This window comes from Elephantulus edwardii, unplaced genomic scaffold, assembly GCF_000299155.1.
Source record: "Elephantulus edwardii isolate Elephantulus edwardi_28Jun2011 unplaced genomic scaffold, EleEdw1.0 scaffold00043, whole genome shotgun sequence".
In the NCBI taxonomy this organism is placed as follows: domain Eukaryota; kingdom Metazoa; phylum Chordata; class Mammalia; order Macroscelidea; family Macroscelididae; genus Elephantulus; species Elephantulus edwardii.
Window position 1 is genome coordinate 13,564,628 of NW_006399793.1, and position 12,226 is coordinate 13,576,853.

General features: G+C 36.9%; 1 protein-coding gene and 1 pseudogene across 1 annotated transcript in view; one reads left to right on the forward strand and one right to left on the reverse strand.

Moving 5' to 3' along the window:
- LOC102864430 (ankyrin repeat domain-containing protein 32-like) overlaps positions 1 to 12,226 on the forward strand; it is a 68,159-nt gene that overhangs the window by 46,610 nt on the left and 9,323 nt on the right. Inside the window, 3 exon segments of the mRNA XM_006885390.1 lie at positions 2,651 to 2,798; positions 8,628 to 8,773; positions 9,969 to 10,138. Of these exon segments, the coding sequence (XP_006885452.1) occupies positions 2,651 to 2,798; positions 8,628 to 8,773; positions 9,969 to 10,138 (464 nt within the window).
- On the reverse strand, positions 747 to 1,097 carry LOC102873603 (annotated as a pseudogene).

Here is a 12,226-nt window from a genome sequence, read left to right on the forward strand (position 1 = left end):
TCTTTTCTTCTGAAAACATGTTTAAATACATTACATAACATTAAAACTGAAGGCGGGGGCACGGAGAACCAGTTCTTCCTTCACAGGGCATTGGGCAGCTGTTGGCTATTAAGTTGCAAGCTCTACGGCTAACTATGACTGGTATGTTAGCTTGTTCCCGTGTCCAAAGTTTAAACTTGGCCTCACATCCAGGTGTTTTCTGGGACTGACAACACTTCAGGACATTTCTGGTCAGAAAGAACAAAGACCTAGGTGGCAAGCTAGATGGCCCATCTCACTCCTAAGCTCTGCCTGCTTTGCCCGGCTGAAGACACCAATGATCTTTTGCTACCACAACTCCTTCTAGTGGTACAGTAGTCTCACCCCATCCTCTTCTCAGCTCCATCTGGGGGTGCTCAGGTGGTGGGTTGACATTCTTTTGGGGTAGGGGTGTTTTGGGTCAGACATAGCCATCTATGATCTTGGGGCTCTGAATTCGGCTGAAACATCACGTTATTGCTTTGTTTCATGAAGGCACTGTCAGGCGCCTACTGCTTAACCTCTGTTTAAATGAGGGACTTCCAGACTAGACAGCATATAGCTCTTTTCAGTTTATTGCATGAGTTACACTAGCCAAGTTAAAAGTGGACCCCAAATGGTTACATTATACAAGCTGTGAAGTTTTAAACTTGTGACAAAGGGCAGAAGGGAAATTTTCTACTCATTGCAAGGAAAGCCTCACTTAAGCTTCAGTGAGCCACAAGCACTTAAAACCCATGAACCTTCAGCTAGTCGTCCTTAGACTGTCCAAACTCTACAAGGAACTGGCATATGTTGTTGTGCTGGCCACCCTGTAGCTGAATTACCTCTCCATATTCTGGATGCTCAGTTACAGTACCATTGTAGGAAAATTTCTTCTTAAATGCCTTCACTAGTTTCTTTTTATTGTACTTATCAGCAATCAGCAATCCCTTGGACAGTTGTAAGGGTCTTCCTGCCGTTTCTCTGTTGAATTCTTATATGGATATAATCCTCAGTCCCAGCAGGAAGCAGGCATCACCCTTACTTTCATCAGCAGAGGGGTTGAAAGAGTGGGGGAGGTTCTAGATAGTGGACATAAGACATGATTCCTTTTTCTCAGTGGAAACGGCCGGCAGAAGGTGGGCAGCAGGGACAGAGCCTTGGGAAGTGCTGGGGCTCGAGGGAGAGACAGCTGAGTCCTTGGAAGCAGCTCAGTGACTGTGGCCAAATCCATTTTCTTAATAACCTAAACCTTAACTATGACACTCTACAGACTTTTATTTAACTTATATGGATTGTTTATTACAGGTTGGCCTCTCAACTTCCTGCAAAGTTTTTTGGTGCTTAAGGCAGTCAGTTTTGATCAGGTGCAAGACTTGATTCTTGACCCCAGGTTATTTCAGGTGGTGATAGTTCCAATAATGCCACCACCAACTCATGCCATATATCCTCAGCTGTAAGACATAAACGAATCAAACTAGGAGAGGAAGTGGTACTGATGCCCAACCATGACTCCTGATCTAGGATGATCAAACTGTAGTTAAGGTTCTTTATCATGGCCGCTTGTCATATTAAAAGGTGAACTGTGCTTCCTTAAACTTACAGCTGTGATCCCCCCACATTCTAGCATTTTGGGGTCTATCTTCCACAATCTATAGCCTCGTCCTCCCATTTTGCAATTTACTGCCCTAGAGAGTGATGGAATTATGTACTTGCTACTTAACCTGAGGTTGGATTTTCATTTGAGAAATACTTCTTCTGTAGATCTGATATGTTGTTGTTTTGTTGTTATGACCTTCTGCAGCAAATGCAAACCCTCCTCAGTTTCAACAAGCAAAGTTGTGTCATCTGCAGAATAGAAGATCTTTTATTCATAAGTTCTCTGTGAGTCATAATTGACTCAACAGCACCTAACAAAAACTAATGAAATAGTGTTTACAGGCCTATAAAAATTGTCTAATAAGACTGGGTGAAACAAATCCATTAGGTAGTTACTATTCAAAGTGCCAGGGATTTCTTTGTCACCAATTCCATATTTGGCATAGTATAATGGCAGAACATAGAATTTTGCATTCTCTTCAGATATCAGAAAATTTATTAAGTCCCATTCACATACCTTCCTACTCAGCAGTTTATTTTGTGGGTTTTGGTAGGCTATTTTTTTTCCCCACACATCCGCCATGCCTTGACAACAAGTACCAAAAATACAAGAATTTCAGCTAGTTTTATGGCTTTGTGGAAAAATGTTTACATTTAAATCAAAGATGTTTTAAAATATTATTTTCACACCTCTTCATCTTTATAGTTTATAATTAATTTTCTAGACTAGGGAAATGTTTTGAAGCACAAGGATAAAACACATTTTAAGTAAGGGTTTTGTGCCTTACTGTAGTTTTTATATAATCATTGATTTATTGGTTTGTTGTCCTGTATTAAATTTCACCATACTGATACTTACCAAATACCTCAAGCAGCTGGACTAACATGATTAGCAGAGAAAAGATTGAAATGGCAAAGGATTTCATTAGATCCATAACCAATGTTCATGTAAGCAGAAGCCAAGAAATCAAAGGATATCTTGTATTGAGAGATCTGCTGGAGTCCTCAACCATATCTAATACTAAAGTATTGTCGTTTTCTATCTCAACAGGTCTTCATACATGAGATAGCTTACATATTGACAGGAATTCTTGGAGCAGCAATAGATTATTGGATTTTTCTAGGTCTTAAGATGGGTAGAAACGTTATGCGACACATGTCTGATGACTTCGGAAGCTATGTCTCCCTTTCATGTGATGGTAAGTACATTTGTATAGACGTGTTTTTCTTAGACTCATTTGAGAAATTAGTTTTGATTTTCTGTAATCTTTAAGTCTGTCATCTTTAAATCATATTCATATGACTGAATCTTTTTTTTAAAAAAAGTACCTTTAAACAATGTAAAGAAGGAGCTGAAAATTGCCCATAATTGCTGTTAGATCCTGTCAAGTTTACTCTGACTCATGATTCTGTGTACAGCAGATCAAAACTCTGGTTTTGCACTTGCCTCACAGTCTCCCTTATGCTTGAGCCCATTATTGTTGTCACTGTCGCTCTATCTCCTTAAGTGTCTTCTTCTCCTTTGTGACCCTCACCTTTCCAAGTATGATGTCCCATATGCGACAATCTCACTATCATTGCCTCTAAAGAGCACTCTGACTGCACTTCCTAGGCAGATTTGTTTGTTTTTTTAGTAAAAATAAACAACTCATTGTTTTCTGGTCAGAACTGAGCTATAGCCGATCCTCCAGTTAGATAAATCACACAGGAAGAATTTTCCCATCTTTCTCTCACAAAGCCTCTAGTGGATTAGAACTGTCTAAAGAAGGCCTACCTTTGGGTTAGCAGCACAGCCCCCTTCTTTTGGCAATTCATAGTATATTCAATATTTTTTGCCAGCACCATAATTCAAAGGCATAAATTCTTCTATCTTCCATATTCATTGTCTTAACTTTCACAAGAGTATGAAGCAACTGATAATACCATTACTTGGATCAGATATCTTTGCACCATTAATTTTTTAAATGTTTTTCATTCTGGTTGTTCTGAGCATTTTTATATGCTGGTACCATATATGCAATGTTGTATTTCTATCTTCCTTTATACAGAGCTTTCTTATTCATCATTATTATTTTTAAATATTATTTTGATGAATTCATAAAAATGGAATATTTTATGACAGTATAGAAAATGCTTTCTGGAAATAAATTATTTCATAAATTATTACATAATAATGTTAAAGCGTATTAATTATTTTATCCTGTAGCTAAAATTAAAATTAAACCATCTTATGCAAATAAAAATTTTAACTAGAAAAAAATTCAATTTATTCCTTTTACATTGGCAAGAAAAAATGGCTTTTTAATGTATGGTGTTCTAGAATCTTACATGATATCACTATTTTCAGTATTTCTAATCATTCAGGTTCTGTAGAAAGCATTATCAGTCTCTGTTCTTATCTGTGCTATGTGAACAGCTTTCAGATCTCTTCCTGCATGAATATTTTAGCAGCATGATAATAAGAAATTCACTGAATTCAATGACTTATTATATAATAAAGCCACATGCATTTACTTGGGTTATATAACTGGTTAAAGCCTATTTCCCCATGAACCTAATATTGTATAATTTATCTTTCTTATTATAGCATTTAAAGTTGCATTTATTTTTTCCATCTAGTCAGACTGATCTGATAATAACTAAGTATGAGTGAACCAAATAAAAATAACTTATTTGCATGACTTTATCACTCTTTTCCCTTTATTTCCTCACCTTGAAAAAAAAAATATATATGGGTGGAATATTACTTAAGCAGTAAGATGACAGAGCTCATTTTCACATCATTTACCTCATGTTGAATCCTAGTATTTTGGGTCTACTGACCTCCATAAGATCTTGCATACATCCTAACATTTTTGTAGATGGACAGATAGATAAGCTAGCCAATTTTCGGGAAGATCGGCTTGTCTTCCTTTGTTCTTTTTCTCTTTCTTTCTAAAGGTATAAGTGCTTAACATAAACACCTGCCAAACCAAGTAACTTATTATGGCCTCCAAATATAAAATTATTTTTATGTACTTAACAGCACTTTAGACTGCCAGGTATTCTGTTTTGTTACACGTGTTTCAGTGTATCTTGGAATTATATAAAAGAGAACTCTTTTTGCGTGTTCCTTTAATCAATTTAATACTGTGATGTAAGAGTCTAGAATAACAGTACAAGTTATATGTAACTTCAGGGTTAATTTATCAAATAAATTTTTTCCTCCTTTTCTCTCTTTTTTTTTTTTAATTTTTTTTGTGTGTACCGTCAAATCAGACTGGTACAGAAGGGCATTGCCCCTCCTTCTCCAGCAGAGCGTCTGGTGGATTTAAACCATGTACCTCTGGGATTGCAGTGCAGCTTCTTGCCACTAGGCCACCAGAGCTCTCTTCCTTTTCTCTTTTATTATTAATTATTATATTTGTTATTGCATGAAGAGGGGTGATTACTATTTTTTTGTTATTGTTGACTAGCTGTCCTTGATTGGATGACTTTTTTTTCCTTTTACTTTTTTATTTTTTAATTGTAAAGTATGTGTATGGGATCCAGAGTGAGTAAAGGATGGGAACAGAAGAGTGAGGATGGGTAGGGATGAAATCACATGGTTGCACAATTTGGTGGATGGAGAGAGTGGGTAAAGGAAATGAGAAAGATCCAGTGGGGACCAGAAAAGACAGGGTAATGGTGGTATACTCCAATGGTGATTCATTTTCTTCTCTTTTTTTTTTTTTAAACAAAGAAATTGTCTTTTTTATTTGTGGGTTTCCCATTTGGGAATAAGGGCACAAACTCTGGCTACTTCGTGCTAAACAGAGACATTTGGGATGAAATTCAAGGGGGGCCCACATTAACACTTTAATCGTGGACTTGATTTGAAGCTTCACGCCTTCTTGTTTAGTTAGAAGGTATTATCATGACCTTTTCTGCTCTTGGACTGCAAAGTGTTTGCATGAGTGAGCCCAGCAGGAGTGTCTGGCTAAACTTTGAGGCTCCATCCACCTTCACTTCTTTAGCTGGCAGTTATAGTTTCCTTTTGTCTCTTGAACCAGGTGTAGGTTTCAGGTTCTAGAACAAGATTCACTGTTTTCCTGTAGGAAAGGGAGCAAACCTAGAAAGAACAAACTTGTGAGTTACAGAGAAAAGGGTTTTGGAAGTAGGTGTTCCTTACAGCTTATTCAGGAGGAAACGATGGAGGAAAGTTTCTTAGGTAAACTTCCTCATACACACTAAGCAGCTCTCCCCAGGGGCCAGACAGCTCTTTGCAAGGGCCAGGCAGCTTTACCCCTCTGCCATCCCCCAAAGCTCTTTTTAGGTCCAGACCTTGCACCCTACCAGACAGCTAGCACTTCTGGCTCTAGCACTATCTTCATTACCACCTTCCTCTCCACCAAGTGGTCTAATTGTAACTCGAAGTAGGTGTTACTACTTTCCCCTTACACAAATGAAGAAGGGGACTTCAGAGTGGTGAATAGACCTGCTCAAGATTGAAAACGTGATAAAGGCAGTAGAACAAGGACTCAAACCAAGGTTGAGTGAAGGCATGCCATGAGGCAGCGAGCTCTGCATGATGCTCAGGTCAGGCATCCTTTGTCTTCCTCTGCAAATAAAATCCTGCTGAAGATCATTTTCAAAATGGCCAGAAGAGTACACTTGGGCCACACGGGACACTTCCTAGTTAGATGACTTTAACAGTTTATAACTCAAAATGATTTGTCTTTAGAACCTTTCTTATCATTTATTTTTAACCAATCCTACTCAGTAGTTTAGTTCCTTTGAAAAATAGCAGAATTCTGACATATTTAATAAAATGAGAACTAAGTAGTTGGCTAGTACGAGTCCTTGCTCTCATTCAGTAATGAAACCTCTTTGAATTTGAGATTGATAATAGGACTAACAAGAGGGACTGTCAATGTAATTATATATGTTTGTTTTAGTACTGATTTTGTTTAAGGAAATGGTTTAACCATATGCCATGTATTAAAAGTGTTCTTTTTTATTATAAGCAGCCTTCTTAGTTGTCATCAAGTCAACTAAGACTTATAGTAACCTCTAAGTGCAGAGCAGAACTGTTCCATAAAATTTTCAAGGTTTTGATCTTTGATCTCCAGGCTTGTCTTTGAAAGTATCTGTGAATAGGTTAGAACTGCTAATCTTTCAGAAAGTTGTAACCACTCATACCTCCCAGAGACTCTTAAAAGGTTTCTTCTGATATATATATATATTTTACAAGGAGTCCCTGGGGAGCACAGATGGTTAAGACATTCAGCTACTGACCAAAAAGGATTAGTAGTTCTTCCTGTGGGTCATTTCCAAGTTGATGATACACAGCAACAATTGAAATACCTTGAAAGAAAGGTTCGTCAGTCTTTGTCAGAAATATGAGTGTCTTCAAAACCTTATAGAACAGTCTGTTCCGTACAGGTAGGATCAACATGAATCGATAAGTTCTGGATTGCATTTTCATGAATTTCTATTGTTTATGTCCTGTTTTGGTTGTACCTTGTCAGTCTTCTGATGATTTTTAAAATTCTTGTACCTCTTTATTATCTTTTCAGTTCTTCTACCTGTAACTTTTTCAGTAGGTAGTCATGTAATTCCAAGTTGATATATTTTTTTTCTGTCCCCCTATCTCTAGATTATTCATTGTCTCTGCTGAATGGTCTGCTTTCTTAGAAGTTTTGAGTTGGTGGGTTTCTTGTTGATTTTGTTTTTGTTTTTGTTTTTTTTCATAATGTTTAAGCTGTCTCCTGCTTCCTTGACATTATGTGAAGTTCTATTTGGTATGTGTGAGATAGTTTCTGTTGTGTCTGTGGTTGTCAGTTCTTTATCTTTGTGATGCTATTGATAATTTGCAGACTTTGAGTGTTGTCCTGATTCAATTTCTCAGTGGCAATCTTTCCTGTTGTTTTTCTGTGGGCATATCTGTTCCCTGTGTCCTGTGACAGGCTTCTCATCCATCAGTCTTGTCCTGCAGTTTGATGAGAATGGACAGTTTCCTCCCATGGTAGGCAAAGTCCCAGAAGTGTTGCCTGGTATATTTTGCTCAGGGAAGTGTCAGTGTTCCAACAGTGTGAACCCTAAGTCTCAATTGGTGGTAATGGTCAACTAACCCAGCTGTTTCCTTTCCTGTGGCTGGTGAGGAAAGAGTCTTTCCCTCCTGAGCAGACACAGGCCCAGGGAAGTGGCACTATCGCAACAGTGATGTCCTGAAGTCTCTAGTGCTGCTGATGGCCAACTCAAGTACTGGTCTCCTCTTCTGAAACTGGTTGTGAAGGATCTGTTCCCGCCTGAGTAGACAGAGACCTGGGGAAGTGGCAAGGTACCAACAATGCAGCCACCAAGACTCAATTGGTGCTAGTAGCTGGTCCACATACCTGTCTCCTCTCCTGGGGCTGGTTGGTAGGGAACTGTTCATGCCTGAGCATACAAAGACTCAGGAAGGTATTAAGGTCCCAACTATGCTTTTCCTAAGGTTCTGTTGGTGCTAATGCCAACACACATACCTTCTGCCTCTCCTGAGAGTAGTTGTTAGGGAGCCGTAAGTCCAGGGAAATGGTAAGGTCCAAACAGTATATATTTTATACTGTGGATATTGGTAATGGTGGCAGTTTACTTGTGTGGAGCAAATAGAAGTCAGTCTCAACCTTCCCTATGTTGTTGTAGCTCCTTTTATACCCACCTTCCTCCTGAAGAGTGGCCAACAGATTTGAACTCCTGGGAGAGACATGCCTTTTCAGCCAGCAGCATAGCTCTCTCTCTACTGTGCCCTCTAAAGGAAAGATGTAACAATTAAGAAAATGTCCTGTCTGTTAACATTTATTTATTTATATCAGTCTATATGCATACATTGTCATTTCATAGTTTTTATTTAAAATAATATAAAACAATGGTTATTTTCAAGCATTTTTCTTGAGAGACAGGGAGTGAAATATGTATTTTTTTTTGATCTGTTTATTTTATGTTGATATCTTACTGTGTGAGAATTATCATTTGGATAAACATAATCCAGTCTCTAGAAAGAAATTTATTTCTTTTCTTTTCTACAGACTTTTCTTCACAGGAATTAGAAATTTTTATTTGTTCCTTTTCCTCCTCCTGGCTTCAAATGTTTGTTGCAGAAGCAGTCTTTAAAAAACTGTGTTTACAAAGTTCCATCAGTATTTCTTCTGAGCCGCTCTCACTTCAGAAAATGGTAAATATCTCTCTATTCTAGTTCATTCCCAAGAAGTGAATTCATAAATTTAATTTTAAATTATTACTCCATTGAGTTGGTTCCAGCTCATAGCATTCTGCCTTCAGATTTCTGAGGCTAGAAATCTTAACAAGGAGGAGACTGCTCCCTCATTCTCATGAGAATGAGGTGGGTTTGAACTGCTGCCTTTCTTTTAGCAGCTCAATATTTAAATATACCTCAATATTAAGACAGAACAAATTAACTTATAGGTGTTATAGATTTGGTTAAGACCTGATATCTTTTTATTTCAGAAATAGAGTGATCGGTGAATGAACTAATTACTTGAAAATAATTAAAGATTGATATTGGAAAAATAATACAGTATTCTGCTTGTTAATCAGTTGTCATAATTCATAAGGCTATGTTTATATAGATCCAAACAAAGATAATTTACATAGTCTTTAATGGTATTTTCTAACCAAATTTTCAGTAATAAACTTTTATCCTTTACAAATTTGCATATAGAAGCTGCATTTCATCAGAATTTTCCAGTTTTTATCTGGCTGTCTATAGATATTAATATCTTATATCTTTAGTTGGTTTTGCTCTTTTTTGTTTTATTTCATATTCCAGACTTGCTTTTTGTTAGAGAAAGGCATTATCAACTGGAAGTGACAAAACATCAATTGTATATATACATCAGATGTTTTTCTATAGAAAAATATGTTAAAGAGTCATAACAAGTTGGCCATAAAGCTAATAAAAACTTTCCTAAATGAACATCAAAATTGAATGAGAAATATATTCAGGAAAGTGTTTTTAAAAAAAAAAAGTGTTTTTCTTCTTGATCATGTGATCTTGATTTTATGATGTGTAGCTAGTAGCATTGTAGAGAATTCTGATTACCTACTAGTAAGAAGCTACATTGCAATCCCAAAGGCACACAGTTCAAATCTACCAACCGTCCTTGGGAAAGGAGTGAGCAGTCTCCTCCCTTGCAGTTGACTGCTTTTGAAAACCAACTAGAAGGTCAGCTATAAGTCCATCTAACTTGACAGCACACAATAATAATAGTAACATTCCTGATAGGCTTAGATGTTTAAATGGAATTGGGTAATAACCAAGTTTAATTGTGAAATGAATCAAATGAACTTTTTTGGCTAGTTTCCAGGTATTTGTAGGTAAGAAAGCAATAATTATTATGTCTTTATAGGTAAATTCCTATCTGCCAGCACTGGGGAAAACTGCTTTGCGTGGGGTTGGAAAGATGCAGATACCAAAGAAAACAGGGCAGCGACCTTGCCTTGAATCCCAGAGAGCCTTACTAATGCTTAATGGTACTAAACAGAAACATGTGGAAGGACTACAAGAGTAAGTAGTGCTGTATACCAACGCTGTTCTGAAGTACAATCCTTTTCCTGATACATTGTTTTGAAATTTTATGGTTGTATGTATGATGTTTGTTTAACAGTTTTTCTGTTTATGAGAAAAAGCAATTTTTTTACCAATTAAAACACGAGTAACATTTTCTGTTTCCTCAAAGAAGTAATACACTTTCATCAAATTGTATTATTAACAAGTAATGAAGTAGTTACACAATCAGGGAAATGTAATTAATGTCACTGAATTAAACACCTAAAAATTATTTAAATGGCAAACATGTGGTTATATATATTTTGCCACAGTTAAAAAGTAAAAATCTTTTTGTCCTGGCAAAAAAAATTATATAATTATTTTACTCTTTTTATATAATATTCTCAGGGGTGGAATTTTAGAATACGTGGTCATATTAAAAGAGTACATCAAGTCTCTGTACCAAAAAGAATTGGCTGACACAGAAGAATTTCATGAAACAGCATATATAATCAAGAAGCAATGGTGATGGAGGAGGACGTTCAAGCTACTCTGAAGGAATTGACCAAATATAAAGTCCCAGGAATTGATAGAATACTAGTTGACATATCTCTACAAACAGATGCTTCACTGGGCATGCTCACCTGGTTGTACCAAGAAATCTGGATGACGGGTTACCTGGCCAACTGACTGGAAGAGATCCATTTTTATTCTTATACCCAAAAAAGATCAAGAAGAGCATAGAAATTCTCAAACAGTATCACTAATATCACATACAAACACATACAGAGTCTTGCTGAAGATTATCCAAAAATGACTGGGACATCAACAGAGAACTGCCAGAAATACAAGCTGTGTTTAGAAGAGGCTGTGATACTAGGAAGACTATTGCCGATGTCAGAAAGACCTTGGCTGAAAACAGAGTGCCAGAAAAAAGTCTGTGTTTCCTTGACTATGCAAAGGAATTTAACTCTGGGGATCACAAACATTATGGCTAACATGGTGATCCCAGAACAACTTGATTATGCTCATGCAAGACCTGATTATGCTCATGCAAGATCTGTACTTAGACCACTGAACAAATTGTACAAATACCAAGAAAACACTGCCTAGTTCAAAATCAAAAAAGGAGTATGTCAGAGATAGTTACACAATAAGGCAAATGTAATTAATGTCACTAAATTATATACTTAATCTTTTCTTTACATCTTTTCAATCTTTATATGGAACAGATCAGTAGAGAGGCTGGATTTTATGTGGCATCAGGATTAGAAGAAGACTCATCAAAAGCCTGCAGTAGGCAGATGACACAGCCTTGCTCTCTAAAACTGAGGAGAACTTCAAGTACTAGCTGCAGAAGGTCAAAAACTGCAGTCTTCAATATGGATTGCATCTCAGCATCAAGAAAACAAAGATTCTCACCACTGGGCCAACTGGCAGCATCATGATAAATGGAGAAGAGATTGAGGTTATTAACAGTTTCATCTTACACTTATCTGCAATCAACAACCTTTTTTAATTTATATTTTAATGAAAGTTTATAAAGAACTGGGATTTCCATTCATTGTTGCACATTTTCATACCTCCCCACCCCAGTTCGCTTTTCTCTTTGAAAAGAAAAAAAATTCTTTCATTGTTTTCCAATCCCCCACCCCATCCACTTTACTATGTATGCAGTTCTTGTTCTGGATTTGTCATGCAGATAATGCCTAATTATATATTCCTTTTAAACCGTTTTCTCCCTCATCTGTTTCAATGCAGTGTACATTATTTATCCCCTCTTTTCTTAGTTTCCCACCAACCCTGATGTCCTGTTTTATAACAGTGGATTTATGCAGTATCTGTCCTTTTGTGACTGAGCTGTTTCACTCAGCATAATGTCTTCATCCAGTGTCACCCATTATGTTTAATATTTCATGAGTTCTTCTTTTTCAGTGTGTGAATATACTACAGCTTCTCTATCCATGGGCACTTGGGTTGCTTCCAACTCTTTGCTGTTGTGGACAGAGCAGCAGTAAACATGGGTGTGCATATATCTACTTTAGTGGCAGTTCTGGTTTTTTTAGGGTATATTCCCAGTAATGGAATTGTCGGGTCAAATGGTATTTTTTTTTTTTT